At 43.5% G+C, this 19,853-nt stretch overlaps 1 protein-coding gene across 2 annotated transcripts in view; it reads right to left on the reverse strand.

Annotated features, from left to right (window-relative positions):
• The window catches only part of ME3 (malic enzyme 3), a 128,464-nt gene extending 110,085 nt beyond the window's left edge, over window positions 1-18,379 (reverse strand). The window contains exons 1-2 of one of the 2 annotated variants that reach the window (XM_074572502.1): window positions 18,320-18,379; window positions 17,938-18,143 (exon numbers count right to left, since the gene is read on the reverse strand). In XM_074572502.1, the coding sequence (XP_074428603.1) occupies window positions 17,938-18,126 (189 nt within the window). In that variant the 5' untranslated portion in view covers window positions 18,127-18,143; window positions 18,320-18,379. The other variant, XM_074572501.1, reaches the window with a different exon arrangement.
• Window positions 18,380-19,853: the final 1,474 nt, after the last annotated feature.

Genomic DNA, 19,853 nt, shown 5'->3' on the forward strand with positions numbered 1-19,853 from the left:
CTAACAAAAACTAAAGTATACTTTTGTTAATATCAAAAGTAGAATTGCAGTTTCATAACAAGTTATATTAAAAACAAGTGTAGGGGCATAATTACATAAATACGTAACAGCTGCTGATCATCAAAAGCTGTAATTTGCAATACCGGATTTTAACAGAAAACCCCTGTCGTCTCCCAATAACAGTTAGACTCAGAACTGCTGCAGACTATAGGATGTATAGGATTGGTGATTCCTGGATTGGCCATTGGGAGTTTCGACGGGTCACAGACCACACCCAGTAACAGACCCCCTGTTTTGAAGGGTAAGAGTTTAGCAGCGCGCAGGCAGACCTTGCGGCTGGCCTCAGTGGCAGAGAATGGTCTTGGGTATGTTCAGTTTGTTAGTACAGACACTGCCTGTCGGATGTGTGTCCTTCGGGGTTTCTTGAGTTCTTACATCGGCAGGAATCCAGTACAACACAACGTTCAAAGCAGCCCCAGTCACAGAGTGTGTCAGCTACAGTGTTCCCATGAGACAGGGATGAGCTCAGGCTATAAAGCCTGTCTTAAGAGACTGTAACCAGATTACGAATGCAGACATTTAATTATGTTGTTGAGACCAGGTCACATGGGAAAGCAGCTCATCAGCCGTGGTTCTGAATGAGCATCAGGATGTACTTGGCAATTAATAATCCAAGGAAGGCTGCTAGCGATCACAAAGCAGTTGAGATCTGGCAGATCACCTGGACGTTGAGATGGGTAATATATTTGATTTTGATTGTAGAGGTCAAGCTACAGCTTTCCTGGATATCTCACACACAGAAACCTCTAACCACTTCTAACAAGCTTATGGCCACTATTTCCCCAAAAGCTTATGTATTATTATCTATAATATCTACACTTGAAAATTGTTAAAAGGTTACAAACACCTCTTAACACCATCATACCTCCAAAACCTGACATCTGATGAAGCACAGTGAAGATAAACAAGTATTTTTAATGGGAAATCCTCAATTCAAATTCAAAAGTCAGGCATTTTCATCAAGTCTTTCTAGATGCATCAGGAAGTTCAGTAAGCCACGGGCAATTACAGTAGGTTTACGCTCACATCCAATGAATGAATTTATTTGTGGCAAAAAACACCTGGCTTAAAAAAGGGTTTCTCTCTTCTTCCCCTGGTAGCAAAGAAGTTGCTAGATTAATAGAAAAAACATTCAAAAAAAAAATCTTAAACTTCACTGCAAATTCTCATCACTTTTTAAGTCCTCTAAGAGCAAGAGCATGGCACATGTATTCCTTCTACCTTTGATCTCCTGAGATACATCAGTAAAGCTTAAAAGCAGGATCCTCTCCTTGACTTCAGGATGGCACAAGACACCAGCACCTGCACTAATTTGCCACAAACTCGAAGAGCTGCTGACAGAGAATGGAGAGGCCAAGTGCACCGTGCTGCAGCTGTAGGGTATTTTATACCTGTAAACTGCATTATGCAGACTTCACTCCTTTCCCCACTGTACAGGATCAGTTTTTCTTTTACTCATTTTGAGAGGTTTATTTTTGCTGAAAGATGTAGAACAGTGAACTCACTGGAAACAAAAATATTTTATACAAGATTTCAGAGACAGAAATACCACCTACTTCTACAATGCCAGGTCGTATAATTCTATAAAGCCAGGTTCGAGGGCTGTTTCACCACTTGCCCATCCTGTTTACCCTCAGAAGCCCTCTAAGGAGCATTTCCAGGGTGATTAGGCAGCTATGAGTAGGGAAAGGTCCAAAGTACAGTCTGCGCTTTACAGTACACTCAAGCACATGTCCACCTGCTGTGGGGCAGCAGATCACTGGGAGGTTCAGATGCCTCTCTCTCTCATCCTTTTGTCCAGAGACCTGACGCCAACAGGGAAGACCACACACGTTTCTTCCCGAAAGGGTCTGCATAAAAGTCTTTGAACACGACAAACAAGCCGAAGCTGGGCTGTTTAGCAGGAAAAATGGGCAGACAGAACCAGGACCTGGGTTTCTCCAAGCCAGCCCAAGTACAGTACAGATACAGGCACTATACCAAATTGCTTTCGCTATCACTCTTCAATTTCTTACAGGACAGAGATTTTGCTTCTCGTTTCCTTACCCTGCACTCCTGATGGTAAAAAACCCCTCCCACTGTTCAATTAAAAATCACTTTTTGATGTGTATGTCATATTCAAAATAAGGTTGTATTAATAGCGTAAATCGTTTCATACTTTTCTCAAAAGCATTGCAGATTATCCACAGAAAGCAGCTTCAGGCTTGAAGCTACGAATGCGTTTCCCAAGCATTTCCATTCACGATCTACATCCAATATTCATAAAAGGAGAGCTCTAAAAAAGATGGCTTGTGCAAATACATCCAGAATGTACCGTTCAAAACTCAGCACCTGAAAGCTGTTAGTGCTTCACAGAAATGTTTTTAATTGTGAAATACAGAAGTGCACAAAATAACGGGTTAGTACAAAGTAGATAAACACATCATTTGTCCACCACCAGAATACATGAACTGAAGGATGAATTAGTGGCTGCTAAGAAGCACCGTAAATTAACTGATGCCAACCTAACAAACTGGCTACATGACAAGACATACTCAGTCTCTGAACTTCAGTGTTTAACATAAGATAAGGATATGCCTTTGAACATTCTTTAAAAGCCATCATATGCTGAGAGGTCAGAGTGATTTTAGCATGATGTAGAAGATGCTGATGCTTTGCAGATGGCAGTAGCAATGCCTCTTCCCGCAGGAGAATCAGAAGGTTTTCATTTCAGAGAACAGCCGGGGTGAATTAGAACACAGAATAAAAGAGGCCAGATTCTGCCAAAAATCATGGTCTAGGCAAATGCATGTGCTTTCTTATATGGGAGGAAAAAAAAAGAGCACGGTTTCAGACAAATGTCATGTAAAGTTCTACTTTGATGAGTATCCAAATTATACTAAAGTTGCTCAACTCCTATACGTTGGGGATGTATATTTTGTACCTATCAAAATCTTACTTCAGACTAAAATGCTGTGATAAGTGCAGAGTGGTGCCCCTGCGGCTGCACATTTTAAATTAGCTATTACATGCAAGTTTATAGAATCAGGTACCTCCCTACACCATGATGCTGGCCTCAGTCAAAATTTCTGCATAAAAGTTGCCCTGATATTTCTCCAAGTCTCTTTCCCCCCAAACAAAAGGAAGCAGTTCTACAAAGCTTGAGGTTATCTGAATAACTTAAAAAAAAAAATTAGTTTTTCTTCCCAAAGCCACCAACTTCTAAACTACGTTTATCTTGGAACAGCGTCGCTAAGACTCAGCATGAAGCAAACATTCTAGATTTGTTTTTGTCCTCACTGAAAATCCATGCCTTGGAGTATATATGTGGTGGGTTTTTTTGTTTGTTTGTTTTTTTAAACACACGGATCATCCACATTCATATTACTCACAAATCTTTCTACCGCTGGATTTTCACACCAGATCTCAGAACTTGTGCATCATCCTGAACCTGTTACCAGGTATAAGTCTATCTGTAGGGATCAAGGAGACAGGATTCCACTTCCTGACTGTAAGCACTGCATCTAAGGATCTGTAGGATCAAAACCCAAACATTTACACAGTTCTCCCTAACTTCCCAAACCCAGGACTTCGAACAAGGGAACCATGACCCAGAATAGCAAATGTATCCGAGTACTTACTTTTGCACCAAGAGAAGGTAAGCCGAACTTTAACAGCTATTTGTGGGTTATCGCGCTCCTATAGGAAGAGAAAAGGCTTGTGGGCAGACCTTGGCTCCAAACACCCTAAATCTGTCAATTTAATCAACTATACTTCAATTAAACTGCTCAGTCACTGCATAGTAAATGGGCAGGACATGTTAAAATCCTCACTATCAATAAAGAACGCAGGATCTGAGACCACTAGTAATACGAGGGTCTGTCATACTGCTTCAGGACTTTCTTCTTTCCTTTCATCCACTACTCTTCTGCTCCTCCTTTCTTAAATTAAAAGAAGAAAGTGAAACAGTGAAAAAATTTCATGTCATCTCAGCAGTGTGAAGCTGAGGACAAATCTATAGCTTTAATAGCTGAAGTAACTGTGTCACTTTTTAGGGTATTTATTACCTGGTTTTCTTCTTATTTATTTAATAAAACAAATATCAATGAGAGACATTATAAGCTGTTTGAACCTCGTTCTGCAAGTTCATTTTCTTCTGTCTGGTACTCAATAATGCAGATATATTATTGGTCTTTATTTTTACTTCTCTTCCCTGTGAGTGCAGAGCAGAAGTGCATCACCATTTGTTTACAACCCAGCTGCGCTCCCACAGAGCCAGTCCTCAGACAGCCTTTGGCCAGAAGACACTCACAGTCCTGCAGCAGTGGGACGCTAAATCGAAAACCTATGCCCCAGTTCAGCAAAGAACTTTCTTAAACAATACGAAGCCAATAAGGCTATAGCTCTGAATACTTTACGGCAAAGAGCTGTAATTACTCATTTGGTTCCCATCAAATTCAGTCTCCTTTGGATCTAGTCCTAGCCATTTGCTGGAAGGTGTCATTAAGTAAAATGAGAGGAGAGTCAGGCCAATAATCTCCCAGTTTCTAAGAAATCACTGGTTGCAGCACCTATCTAAGCAGGTGCTTTAGCAGCAGCCACAGAGGGACCACACAGCACACCCAGATCTCTGGCCCACTAGCTTTAAGCATAAATATTTACCCTACTTTGCTTCTCTCTTTGGATTATTACTTTAATAATACGACAAGGTAATTGCCTCAAGTTTACAGGTGTTGGCACCTGTAACTTCGACACAGTGCGACTGGAAGTTTTGAACTGTTACATAATAAAGACAGAAATTTTAAGTGATTAACTAAGCATATTAGTGTAATAAAATGAAGCAAGGTCTGGTAAACAGAATTTTACAAAGTCTTCCCAGAACAGCTGCTTATTAGCGCTTGCTTCCTTCGCACACAGCTTTTGGGAAATATTTCACAAAGTGCTGTTCATTTTATAAACCAATGCGTATTTGATGGTGCGTATGGGATACAGCAGTTGATATACCACGTGTGTTTCTAATAGGCTGTGGCTGAGATCATTGCTGGTAGAGATAAAAGACACTATATGACAACTGAGCAAACAGGTTTGCTGGCTGAACAGTTAAGCTATTTTGGAGAGACTCATGTTCACTCACTTGGTCTGCCATGAGTGTCCCATATTATTACCTTGGGCAAGCTAAAATCAGTTCCCCACTGAAGCGAGAATAACTCCATTTCCCTGTCTCAGAAGAGTGCTCCAAAACCAAGTGTGAAATATACTACACCACTACAGTGCCCATGATCCTTACTCAAACACCTCTCGGTGATTCATAAACTGCCCTCCATAACTATTTGATAAGAAACTCAAGGGAGCTCAAAAGTGCTAGGTGTAATGCAGTGAGTGCTCTAGGACTCCAGTAGCTTGAACTTCAATGCCTGAGTGAATGTCATTAAGGAAAAGCAGAAGCTGAACGATACATGCCTTGAAAATCATGTTACGCTGAATGCCTCCAAGAATGAGCAATAAGAAGGAATAAACCACAAGTATTTCTCCCATTCATGTTGCTTTCATGTTTTTTACACGTCTCTATGTTCAAACTCACTAGTTCCTATATTTTGCCACAATCTGTCAACCACAGCCAAGGATGATGTGTCTAACCACAGTCTCACTGGCGTGAAAAAGCATTCTGCCTCTCCACTTCAGACTCAAGTTGTGAACAATTCTAAACATAACTGGTGCATTCTAGATAATGAAGTTTCTTAATTTGTGGAACAATAAATAAGTACCTTTACAACTTCTAGTATCTTTTTTTCTTCACCTCATATTGGTTAGGGGAATTACCAAACACATATATAGATCGTCTCTCTAAAGAAGGAGCTTTGAGATCTACTCTCTCACGTACCGGTATCTCAAGGCATGCCCTCTGTCTCCAGCTAGATCTTTTTTGGAGGGGAAAAGCATAAGGACTTTGGCCATCGCCCTGGGATTTCTGAAAGTCCAGAAGTCGGCTCAGAGCTACAGTCTTACCTGCAGAGTTAATCTGCAAGTTCACATTAAATCCAATGCAGGCAAAAGACGAGCAGCCTCTGCGTATGTACAGACTACATGCAAAACCGATGCTGGATGCCCAGAAGTCCCAGATATATGGCCCATCTAATCCAGAACGGAGATGAGGAATATCTGGAACACACAAAGTAATTGTGTGTTCAGACGGTCCCACCACCACGCACACCGCAGGCTGGAAACTCTCACATACTAGAGGCTCCTCAGCCCAAGTGCCTCACCTCTCCCAGCAGCATCCTTCTGCCTGGACTGGAAAAAGCAATGCTGCCTCAACTTCCCATAGTATGAAATTACTGCTAACCTGAAAGGGAAAAGGCTTACAGGACTTCAGGCAAATTTGGGTTGGGCCCCAAATCAGGGTTCATTGCAACCAGCTGAGAGTTTGAGAAAAATTTTGCAACACTAGGAAAATTAAAATCAGCAGTGAACTGACCCAAGTGACTGTTTTATCAACAAGACTGAAATTTATGCCTTCTACAAGCACACTTGATACAGTACTACAGTTCAGAGATTACCTTTTGATGACGCCAAGCAAAGACATCGAGAAAGACCTAAGAACGGTTTCAGCAGTTCATTGCTTCCTAGTAGATCTGTAACCACTTTCACTGCTCTTCTTCCCTACTCCAACACCATGGAACATTTCAGGTCCTGGGAGCTGTTTTATTTATTCACTGACAAAAAGTAAAAAATTAAAAGCATCCACTTTACTGAATTTGCTGTTCCTCAGGAAATACTAATTGAAAACTTCTTGCTCTGTGTTACAAATCGCAGTGCAAATATTATGATTCTGTAAGACAAACAAGATTAATATCCCTCTTTCCCTGCAGGAAATCCTAATAAATGCTACAAGGGTTTCCAGCTTTGCAGGAAGTGAAACTGCTGCACCCTCGTACACTTTTATATTTGGCTTCAGTGGAAAACTCATTTTGCAGCTCCACCAAATACCAGTTACATTCCTACAGGCAAAGCGGGTCCAGCTGCCAGTCAATAGGCCATTTGACCTTGCAGAGAAACCCGAAAGGCACTCGTACAAAACAACAAGATCCAGTTACAGGTGCACTCTCACTGCCAAATCCATTAAAGCTTATCTTTAAAATGCAATTAACTTTTAAAAAGTGGCCCACATCAAACCTATTTTCCAGCAGCAGCCAGAGTCTTGCTGCTGCTTTCCAGCACCTTTGCATCGCTTCTTTCCTATTTATATGCGAAATGACTTTGCCATCTTATACCTTCAAATACAATTAACATATTAAATCCAAAACACACACTTGTCCTTAGGGAGAACGGCCCAGTTTCAGCAAGCATCAGTCATGCATTCATTCTGGTTTCATAATCCCAGTTACCCTTGACCAGTGGACATTTGGAAGGTCACAATTCAAAGGCACTTTTGTAAATTCTATTAAGCTACAACAGGAACTCTCCAGGGCAGCTTCAAGCTCTCCAAGGTATCTTGCTTAGTGTCCTCGTTTTTCCTGCAGCAGCTCTTGTGAAGATGTCCAGCTCTCCTTGCCTGCATGCCAGAGGACAGCTCTGGGCATTGGAAAGGCATCACTGAGCTGGTTGCTCCAAAGATTATAAGGAAGATGAAAGAGCTTGGACAGATGACACTAAAATAAAGAGTACTAAAGAGCACTTTTGATTTTTAGGATACACAACTATGGAAGCAGCTGGAGCCTTCATGTGATTCTCTATGAGTAGAAACTGACGATATTGGCAAATGCCATTTTTGCTTTGAGATTTTTGCTGAAATAATTAGTGAGCACAGTTTTTCACATGTGTTTGCATTTTAATTACTATCTAAGAGCAAGATGGTGAAATTTCACACTATGCTACCTTTAATCTTATCCTTTTGCGATCAAATAATCTCACAGCTTGAACAGTGCAGTTGCTTATTCCTAAATTCAAAAAAAAAAGGCTCAATGCAAAGTTGAAATCAGCCTCCCGATGGCTTAAGCCTATGCTGCCTCTTAGGAACCAAAGAGCAACGCTCAGGGAGACCTCTGTGCTGTCGCAAGCATTTCCCCCCTGCTCCCCCCAGCCATAAGGCAGTAAAGGCTGCTGGCATCAGCACATGGAGTGAAAGGCATGTCACACACGTCTCCTTCTAATAAATACTGCTGTACATCACAACCCGGGCAATTTACCAAACCTAAGAGGAATCTCTTGCATGTGTGCAATGAGAAACAAGTCCCAGTAGTACGTGCACTGAAAATCCTCCAAACCCGAGAGGGGAAAAAAATTCTTTCATTACCTTTGAGCAACTGAGTTTGTGTTTGAATGTGATTTACTTGACAAGCTTCTAAGACACCAATGTAAGCGAATTCACCAGTGAGTATAAAGTAGCAGACACCGCAGAACGCAAGCCATTCCACATTACCATCAGTGTGAACTTATGCTTGGAAAGTTTTCTTTCCCCTACCTGGAGCACATGGTCACATTTACCATTGCCTTCCATCACTGTCACTCATCAAGCCAAGCCATCTGCTAGGCACCGGGGGGAGAAGTTTCCAATTCTTCTTCCCAAGATCCTCATCCCTTCAAATAATTTGAAATTCTCTTGTCCAAACTGCATCTCTCACTCAGAAACCAACTGAGCTGCTAAACTATTCTCGTACAAGTGTCTTTCATGCTCCTGCAACTGCTGCACAACTCTTCCCTCCAAGAATGTCTGCTGGAACTCAGACTTGGTGCACATCACACCAGCACCAATGGTTTGCTCTCCCAGAGGTTTTTTGCACTTAAAGAGGGTCTGTTAAAAAAAAAAATAATATCCAAATCAGCGGGGGATGAAGTACATTTTTAGATTATATTTAGGTTTTTTTCCACAGTATTCACACTTAGCGCTTCAGCAAGTAATTTTTATTTGGCTCATTTTACGGCTAGATTTAGAAGCTGTTGTACAGTATTAGGGGAGAGAAGGGCCTTGTCCCTCCAATAGTTGTGATCAAGGGATCCGATTTACAGATGCAGTTGTTTTATCCCAGCAATTAGCTACAGGCACAAATAGCAACATGAAGACTTCTAATTCCCTGTGAGGTAGGAAATGGGTAACAGGGATAGCTTTGGGGTTTGGGTGGGATTTTTGTTGTTTTTTTTTTGTTTATTGGACCCACTGATCTAGTTGTGGATAAAAAAAATAAATACTGAGTTGCTAGAAGAAGGGCTATGAACATGAAAATCCCCAGTTGGCCTAACAAAAGACATCCTCTCTCCCGCCAGCCCCTGCCCTGCCTACATGCTTAGACCATCCTGACAACAGAAACTCTTAAGAATCTGGACGCTTCCAAAAAATGACAGGATTTGGCACATATAATCCATTCTCTCATTTGCAAATAATCACAGCTAAAATTACCTGCCGGTTTAACATCAAACCCTTCAAATGAAGATTAAACAGAGTTTAATGGTTTCCATAATGAATTTAACCACTAGACAAAGTGACAAATCCATCAGCCAAGCCAAAGAGTCAAAGTTCAAGATGTCTTGTCCAGAACACAGCACTGCTGTACTTGAAATAACTAATTCCTTCCTATGTTGAGAAACACAGTAAAGCCTTAACTACATGTTTTATGAGGCTGAGCAGAGCTAATCCATACGGACATACTACAAAACAGACATCACTTTACAAGCTAGACACACAGAAAAAAAATTGCTCTGAGATATGGAGCTAGTCTTTTTTATATATACAATACAGAAATGTACTGAAAATCTGTTCTAGTTCCATAGTTCCACGTGTTGAAAAAAGATAAATATGCAACAGAGAGCTGCAAAGTGAAGAGAAGCAGAAAACTTTTGTGTTGGCGTTACTTTCTTTGTCAGAACCATAGTCTGCTTGGTTTATGTCCGAGTTTTGTGTTTGCCAGCTGCAGAACTATAAAAAGCTTTGCATTTTAAAGCATTTTTAAAAGAAAGATATTGTATTAGACTGACAATACATAAGTCATTTGTCAAAATGTCATGTTGTTTGGGGAGATGGATAGCAAGTGTCACCCCTGGGCCTCAAAGAGAGGTTAAAAATTAAAAACATACTCATCATCTCTACTAGAGCATATTACAAGCTGAAAGTAGTCAAGTTTGCTGTTGTGCTAAGCCTTCTATTGAAAGAAAGGGAATTAAAGCGCAGCGTTTATTCTCCCCCAAGTATCAAGGCCTGTCTGACCTGCTCATAACAGCTCTAAAGCTAAGTCTGTCCCAAAAAGAATTTATTTGAGTGAAAGCTACAATAAGCTGTTCAAGGTTTGGCAGCAGGTCTGATAAGTCAGTGAGAAAAAGAAGAATAGGTAACAGAAAAAAAGCAAAAGACAAAGCAAAAACTTTGTTTTTTCAGACTGACTTCTCTCCTAGGTTTTGACAGTGTAAGAATATTTCTGGATCCAGAACCCCAAGGATAATTAAAATAATCATTTTCCTTTTAGCTCCCTGCTCCCTTGGTTAAAAAAAAAAAACAAAACAAAACAACAAAACCAAACAACACACAAACCACCAAAAAAAACCAAACCACCACCCCAACAACAGCAAAGCAGGACAATCTGTACTCCTGCATGGCATTGAATCAGAGACAGGTACAGGCAAGGTTTCCCCCATGCAGGGCAGCATCCAGCTTTCAGCTACCGCAGGCACATGCACTGGCAGCCCAGGCCCTGACCCCACAAGGGACTCGGTGCTGGAAATGCCTGGGTGCTGTCTGCACGGGGGCACGTGCTGGCAGTGGCACTCTTTGAAGCGAAGAATGAGTAAAATGCTGAAACCACAGCAGAGCTGCCAAAAGCAGATGTTTGCCCGGTACCTTCCATCAGCCAGGTAAGTTGTGGGGGGGCAGGAAGATAAATCAGCATCACTTACAGCAAGTCAGAGAAAGAAAACTATCCCAAAGCCCTGGAGGAGCCTAAACATTATGAACAACCATAACTTTCCTGTTCAGCAAGAGGTATCGATAGTGTGCAGTTATTCATTAAACACCCACCTTTCCTTTCTCACCTCTACATGAACGCCATAACAGCAGCTGCAGCGTTCTTCTGGAGGTGACTGCTAACGGAAGCTAAAGAGGAATTCAATTTACATTCTCTTCATCCAAAATCAAGTCAAACGGAATTTGTTCAGTTTTGTTCAGCGAGTGCCAGATCTATGACACACCAAAACCAAAGATTCAGGGGTCAAGCTGCCACACAGCCCTGCAAAGCTGCCAGATGCATCTCTAGTAGGTACCTTACTGTATGGCAAATCCACCTGAAATCAAAACCAAGCCACAAACTATTGCTCTTCACTTCTTGAGTTAGCACTGTCCTCCAGCAGCTTGAGTTAAATCATCACTAATTCTGACGAGCACCAGTGACTCAACATACAGCAGCACACAGTTTCTAACATCAGTAACATTTATGTCACACTACTTAACGTGGGGCAAGGCTTGAAGCCTGCTGAGGTCAGTGGAGTGGGGGCTGTTTACAGGACCAGCCCCACATATAATGTGCTCAGTCTTCCCGCCAACATCCACAGTGCTTCCAAAGTCATCAACTGGTTGGTTGCCACACATTTCACTAGACGCAATGAACAGAACGCTGAACAAGCTGTAACATTCAGCCCTGGATGCATTCTAACTGCGACGATATCAATTTTCATACTACTTATCAAACAGTTTCTGTTACTTAAGTGCAATTCTTTTTCAAGTGCCAAAAACTTAGTCCATCCTGTGGAAGAACAGCTACATTCTCCACCCTACCAAAACATGCCTGCTGTAAGGATTAAGGCTTCTCTAAAAGAAAGGGCATGATAAAAAGAAAGCAACATAAGTATCTGCCAATCTGATTAATTTCCACAATTTAAAGGCAATTTTAAAGGTATTTTTAGAACATAAACTGCTCAGAAATCAGAAGTAAGCATTTTGGACCAAACGCAATTTATTTTTATTAAAATCTTACAGTGACTGCAAGCATAAACTCAGCACTTATAAAAGCTGCCCAACCAATACTTCCAAGACCTCTCAATGAAGTTACAAGGGCTGAAGGCAATCAAGAACCAACCTGGGTCTGCACCAGCATCCCTCTCACCTTGGCAGCAACAGGCTTCCTCCACTCTCCCAAGCTTTTCCACAAGAGCTCTATTCCAAAGCGTTAGTGGCATCCCGAAGGGGACAGAGAAGGCGTTGGCAAGAGATTATGCAGAGAGACAGGAAGGCAGATGGCCTCCTGGTTTGGCATGATAAGGAAGAGGGACTGGAATCCAAGCTGAGGAAGCAAAGGGGCTTTTTCAAGCTGCTGCCAAGACCAGAAGCACCAACAGATTTAGCTTGGGCTTAGTTTGCTGACCATGCTGTAATGACAAGTTCTTCGGTACTAAAACGGTAGAAAATGCCATTGCCAAAAGATACTTTGGACTCAAAAAAAATATGTTTGACATTATCACCAAACAAACAAAAATGAAACTCCACACACCAGGATGAAGGCCAAAACAAAGCTGACTGAGCAATCATATTTCCAGACCACCACCACATTTGCCAAAATACCGGGCCAAAGCTCATGTCCTTGGAGTTTGCTTCCACTGAAGTCACTGGCGATACACCTGGGCTTGACTGATGAAATAAAGAACAGGGAAAACCATGAAAACAGCCTCTCTGCTCTGGACACCATCGAAGGCTCATCACTCTGCACAGTGCTCCAGCTCACTCACGTTTCAACTCTAGAAGAGTTAGAGCATGATTTGATGAAGAGCTGTCTCTCAGCTGTGGTTTGGCTTGGGTCTGAAGAGGCCCACGCGCTTCAGGGTTTGCCCATGGAAGTGTCTTGTTTGATATCCCTAGAAACTCTTACGGTCTTATCAGGTCAATTCAACTGGAGACTCCAACTGTAAGAATAAAACCTTGTGGATTTAGAGAGATTTACTAATTTGAAAACAGAATCCTGCCTCAGTTTGATCTTGCCAACTGCCATTTCAGACACAGTTCCTGTGCTCATTACTAATTTTGTTTAAATGCAATCATTTTACAAATCCAGCTAATTTTAGGCCTGTTTCACCACAGTTGCCAAGTACAGCCACGTGCAAGACTGGATCAGTTTTTCCTCAGCTGCAGTGGCAAATTACTGACACCATGTTCAAAGAACCCTCAGTTAGCTCAATTCTGATCACCACAAAGCTGAAAGACAAACAACCTTTCTGCATTTTAATGATGTGTGCAGCAGTACGTTCCAAAAACACTGCAGAAACCTACAGTGATTCTTTAAAGTTTCACTTCACTCTTAGAGATCCAGGCTGGTAATTTTGTTTGTTTGTTTTTTTTGTAATTCGTTATGACACATTCCATGAAAAGCAACAGAGAGCGTGCATGCACATCAAAAAAGCACAGGGTATTATCCAGAAGACCCCAAATTCTGATCCCTGCACTGCACTTCGTAGAAAAGTTTTGTGTATTATCTCAACCCTTCAAATATGACAGTATCCTGCCACTCTGGAGACAGACTGTGACTTCCACTTCTGCACCTGTTTGTGATGGCAGATCTCCAAGGAGGCCATGATTTATCTCAAAATTAGGACTTCCAGAAAAATGCGTGAGTGAAGTGTCGCCAACCTTCCGATTGAGCAGTGCGGTCAGATGTCACCAAAGTTACAGCTGATTTTGAACAAGACAAGATTTTTCAGAGAATCATAGAATTGTCTAGGTTGGAAGGGACCTTTCAGATCATCTAGTCCAACCATCAACCTAACTCTTGGAACCTAACTGTTAAAATTTTTAGGTTTTCCAATTTTGCAGCGTTCAAAGGCAGGAAAAGAACTGCTTCATGAGGCACTTCTGACAAAAACCATCACTAAAACATATCACTAATCACTATGTCTGCCCATCTTTTAAATACCTGCAAGGATGCTGCCTCAACCACTTCCCTGGGCAGCCTGTTCCAATGATTAATAACCCTTTCAGTGTAAAAAGTTTTCCTGATATCCAATCTAAACCTCCCCTGGTGCAACTTGAGGCTGCTTCCTCTTGTCCTACTGCCTGTTACCTGGGAGAAGAGACTGACCCCCTCCTTGCAGGTAGTTGTGGAGAGCAATAAGGTCTCCCCTCAGCCTTGGGTCCCTTTTGGGTCCCTACAGGTATGTGGTCAAATTGGGAATTGTCCATCTCAGTCTGTGTTTGTTAAAACACAGAGAGGGCACACGAATTTGACAGAGTCCCTGGAAGAAGCGGGGAATCATGAACAGCACATCTGAGATGAGCAGAACTGTACAAATCTTCAGAACTGAGAGCAGTGACAGAGAAAGGACACAACACAGCCTTGACCACACCAAACAGAAGGCAACTCTGATAAATAAGGTAGTGGGTAAGAGGTGCCTCATCTTTCCTCCCAGCGTCCGAGTGCTGAATTAGCTTTTCACAAGGCTGAGGCCCCACAGTAGAAGACTTGTCTCTCAGCAAGTCCAGCATTGCTGCTGCCATGTCAGCAAGTCACTCACTCACACGTGGCCAAAGCTTCTAACAAAGCCTCCTGGAATCCACCTTGTACTTGGATCGTCACAGAACGATCTCACAGGTTCTCTGTGGTTATCTGACATAGTTAAAATGGTTAGATTTTACAATTTTGCAGCACTCAAAGGCAGGCAAAGAACTGCTTCATGAGGCACTTCATGAAAATATGCAACAAGCTCTTCTTTATCCTCCTATTATTTCCGAGACTGTTCTGTCAACTGAGAACAACTGCTGTCGCCTTTTAAGACTGCAAGTACCCCTCAGAAAAATGCTGACGTTTCCTGAGTCTTGCCCTTGGATCAATCATGGGCTGGAATACTTTGCAACAGAAGGAAAACAGTATTTGAGTAGTACAGAAACATGCAGTGCGCTTAAAGTCTCATGAGCGCAGATGAAGCATAACCGGTTCTGTCTTTAAAGTTCCTCCCACTGTCTGAGGATTTAAGCTACAAGATTTCCTTGCGTGTGACTTCCCCAATGTCACACAGAAAGCCTGAGACATAATCAAAGCCAGTCTCAGAGATGGAACGCAGTCTTGCCTTAACTGCAAGACAGCTTTTCCCCTCTAAATTTTCCCCAAAATGCCTACTCAAGCAAGCTCTTAAACGCAATGCACAGATTGGCCAAATAATTTAAGGATTGAGATAACTCACTTACAGCCCATGCTTCATCCAGTGTTGGAACCCTTGATGAATACTTAGGAGTTCAGTTTCTTTACATCAGAAAAACCAGCCAACTTCACGTAGTAAACAATGACCAAAGGAAAGAAACAGCAGCAAATTTCTTACATCAGTCACCAGTTTTTCTATTTATTTTTTTCTTCTCAGGCAGATTTGGAAAATCGAGGAGCTTCTCAGAGGACAGCCTACTTTTACTGATATTAAGGGTATTACAGAGGACCTGGCAGCAGCGACTTCCAAGTCTGCTTCTTCTTCAAAGCACTTTCACCTTAGTAAGGAAGCAACGACTTGGATCAATGACCTCAGACCGTAAATCTGTCCGTGATGCTGCTGGAGGGATATAGTCTTCTTCATTGAATAAATACCACACACTTCATAGCTTTAGATTAACACTTTAAACTTCACCCAAAAGCTATAAAACAGACAGGGCATTGAATAAAGCAGCAAAACACTTGCTGACCAAACCCTGGCTTTAAAAGACTTTTTCAAAGGTTCCTGGAGAGATGTAAGGACTATCAGACCAGAGCAGCCTTCGATCAGATGAAAGCTTAGATTAAAGCAAGATCCACTGCAGAAAACGGGCAATGACCCCATGCCCGTATTTAGCCACAGAAGAGGTGAACAGTAATTACTCTGTAACGAGAGTACAACAGCTGAAAAACTATTGAGATCCCTAATTCTGACCTACACCACTGCAGCACGGCAGACCAAAGGGCCGCCAGTCATACCTTCACCACATACGAACCAACTGAATTCTCTCATTTCATTTGAACACAGTTAATTCCTTAAATAATCAACAAACTGTTAAGAACGGCAGAGAAATAGAAGCCTGTTTAAGAAAGTTTAGGGAGAGGGCCCGAGTGCTTACTAATGACTAGTTACTAGTTAGCTAGGTGCATAAACAGGCAGGCCGTATCTCTTACCACAGATGTCAGTCATTTCTGTCCTCACTTGGATATTCTGTAGATGACTATATCAATGCTCGTAAGGTCTGTACTGACAGAGGAACATAACAACATAAACAGCAAACATCCAGGCTGGAGAACCAGCCAGGAGATTTCTCACAGTCAATTAAACGTATTTATAGAAGTACATTTTACCTCCAACCAAAGCAGTTTTCTTCCCTTGTCTCCACATGAACCAAAATTTCATTTAGATTTAATGAAAAATACTTGATTTCACTGGAAGGGGGAAAAACACTTTAGAAAAGCCTCAGTTCTGAAAATTATCAAATGGGACGTTCAAAGTCTACTTCTGCGGTAGCCAGATCAATTTAAAACATGATACATTCAACTGTTTGTGTTTTATTATTGCATTACACTGAGCAAAGATAAAAATATTAATTTTTTGGTTTGAACTGATATATCCAAGACTACTAGAAACATTAGCTATGTTACTCATTATAACTGTCACTGAACACCAAAGAGAGCAAGCCAGATGTTGAAGAAAAACCCATCAAAACCTCTTAATGCTGATGAATTACTGTTGCTTATGAGACAGTTGGCAATTCCTCTTCTCTTCAGTCTTAGGGACATGCACTGTATAATATTTCAAACCAGACTGCCTACAAAGTTGTTGCGAATTCAGTCTCATCCTGTGCCATTGTGTGCCTTGGTCCTTCAGAGTGCACCTCTATGGATGCTGAAACGGTACCAGGAGACACAGCCCAGTGTACAGTGTAAATTAAAATTGTCTTTACTTTACTACAAAAAGTAGAAGTTGTCATCCACAGAGTCTCCAGTCCAGAAGAAGACACAGGAGGGTCATATACCAGATAACTACACACCAAGCAGATGGCAAACAGTCATGGTCCCATCAACTATCAATACCATGTTTAATATCTGCTTATTTTTAAGGTAATTAATGTATTCAAAATTATTTCTAGCAATATTAACACAAGAAACTGCAACCCAACATTCCTGAATCTAACATATTTGATCCCAAAAATCTGCATCCAGATTTTTTTTTTCCCCCCATTCAAATTATGGAAAGGTATGGAAAAGTAGTGGGGGGCTAAATTACAGGGCTTCTCATTTTGCACACCTTGCAGACTTTGTTGAAAAACCTTCTCCTAAAGCTTTTGGGGATTTTTTTTTCCCCTTTTTAAAAAAAAAAAAAAAAAAAAGTGTTGAGGTTTCCTCGGTTTTGATCATGAATACATCTTCATCCCAGCAAAATATACTGCTTCAGTAGCAGAAAATGCATTGCTATGGATATGCCACGGAAGGAAGATTTACAAGAAGAACCACACATGCTTGTTTTGACATGAAGGTGTTAAGTGACCGGTTCCACTGCCACACACGTAATACAACGTCTATCAAAATACCCCAGGTTTTGGTATTGGATTTTTAAGGACAGGCCATGCTTTCTCCTTCCCAGTTTTTTGTGATTTCAGGTGAATGGCTTCGGGTCCCCGCCAAAGGCACTTCTGCCCGACAGAAGCTCCTCCAGTGCCACTACCGCCAGGGTGGAGGCCGGGAAGGCAGGTGACCGGCTCCCAAGGAAGCCACCTATAAAACTCCCCCCACGCTCTGTCCAGATCGATCCACGACTGCTCCCCCCATATTTCACCCCCTTTTTGGCATGGGGCTGAACCCTGGGCATGGTCACGGACAACGCTGCAGGGACACCCACCCACCAACGGGGACACCTGCGATGCCCTACCTCCCCCCCACCCCGCCGGGCCCCTCTCCTCTCCCTGGAAGACGAGCCCCCGGCGGCACCCACCTTGTTGAGGTGGGGGTTCCTGGTGATGTCGTAGCCCCGCTTCTTGAGGGCCAGGGCCCTGCCGGGGGCGGCCAAGCTCCCCCCCGCCGAGCAGCTGCGGCCCCGGCTGAGGCTGAGGAGATGCGGCCTCCAGCCGGCCCCGGCCATCCGTAGCAGGCGGCCGCCCGCCCCGCCGCACACTGGCACCATCGCCCCGGCCGCGGCTCCTGCGGGCGGAGACGACGTTAACGGGAGACGGGGACCCGGCGGGGCGGGAAGGGCGCGGCGAGAGGGCGGGCCCGGCCCAGGTGCGCCCGGCCCGGCCCCTCACGGTCCCCGCCGAAGCGAAAGGAAACCCGGGAAGCAGATCCCGACCCCACAACGGTCGCGCCTCCTCCGCTACCTGTTAAGGCTCAGCCGGCGGCTGAGGGGTGGGGGTGCCCGCCGGGGCCCCGCCTCCGCCGGGGACAGCCGGCGCCGCCGCCGCCCGGGGCGGGGGGACAGAGCGGCGGCACCTCCGGCCGGAGGGGAGCGGGGCTTCGCCTTCCCGCCATGGCGGCGCCTGAGGGAGCCCCTCGCCCCGCCGCCGCGGTGCGGGGTCCTCTCTCCTGGAGGATCTGCGTTTTCTCCGTTAACCTTAAGGAAGGGCACCGTGAGGGGAGGGCCTGGGCTCCGCGCTGCGGGGAGCCCCGATCCCGGCCCCAGGGTAGGGGCGGCAGTGCCCGGGGTTGGGGCCTGTGCAAAGAGCGGGATCCCCAGCAGGACGGGGACAGGGAGAGGGACAGGCTGAAGAAGGTGCTCGGAGGAGCTGCTGGTCGTCAGGAAGCACTTTGGAAGGACCTGTCAGACATCCCTCCTTCTGGAGGGCGAGCGTCGGTGGGTACTTCGGCATTTCAGTATACTTGTAGTCTATATATTCTGTATATAAAATCTATATACACACTGAACTGTATATAGAATCATAGAATTGTCTAGGTTGGAAAGAACCTTTAAGAACATCGAGTCCAACCATCAACCTAACTCTGACAAACCCACCACTAAACCATGTCCCCCAGCACCACATCTACCTGTCTTTTAAATACCTCCAGGGATGGCGACTCCACCACTGCCCTGGGCAGCCTGGTCCAATGCTTGATGACCCTTGCAGTGAAGAAACTTTTCCTAATATCCATCCTAAACCTCCCCTGGTGCAACTTGAGGCCATTTCCTCTTGTCCCATCACCTGTTACCTGGGAGAAGAGACCAGTTCCCACCTCGCTACACCCTCCTTTCAGGTAGTTGTGGAGAGCGATAAGGTCTCCCCTCAGCCTCCTTTTATATACATACTTAACGTATATACTATATACTACATATGTGGTATATATTATGTATATTACATATACATACCTGGAAAGTGTTCAAGGCCAAGTTGGCCTTGAACCTGGCCTTGAACACTTCCAGGGATGGGGCATCCACAGCTTCTCTGGGCAACCTGTTCCAGTGTCGCACCACCCTCTGAGTAAGGAATTTCTTCCCAATATCTACTCAAAATCTACCCTCTCCCAGTTTGAAGCCATTACCCCTCATCCTATCACTACACTTCCTGATCACGAGTCCCTCCCCATCTTTCCTGTTCCAACTTTGCCTGTTTTGTAAAGTACTGCATGCCTCTTGGAAAAAGCAGCTGCCATTTCATGTTGAAAATGCTGTAAGAGAAGTACAGAACTCAACTTCAGTATAATTTGACTGTGTGCGCCTAAGAGTTAACTGAAACTATTTTAGACTACATGCAGAATGTCTGTTTGGGGTCCATGTCCTTGTCATCTCTGCTGTGAGCAGCAGAAAGAGTGCCAGTTAGTTTTGTTTGAGCTGGTTCACTAACAAGTAGCTTTGGCACCTTGAATTGCCAGAATTCAAACCCATCGTGTATTAATGGCGTTATGAAAACACCTGGGAGG

This window comes from Larus michahellis, chromosome 1 (assembly GCF_964199755.1).
Source record: "Larus michahellis chromosome 1, bLarMic1.1, whole genome shotgun sequence".
In the NCBI taxonomy this organism is placed as follows: Eukaryota; Metazoa; Chordata; class Aves; order Charadriiformes; family Laridae; genus Larus; species Larus michahellis.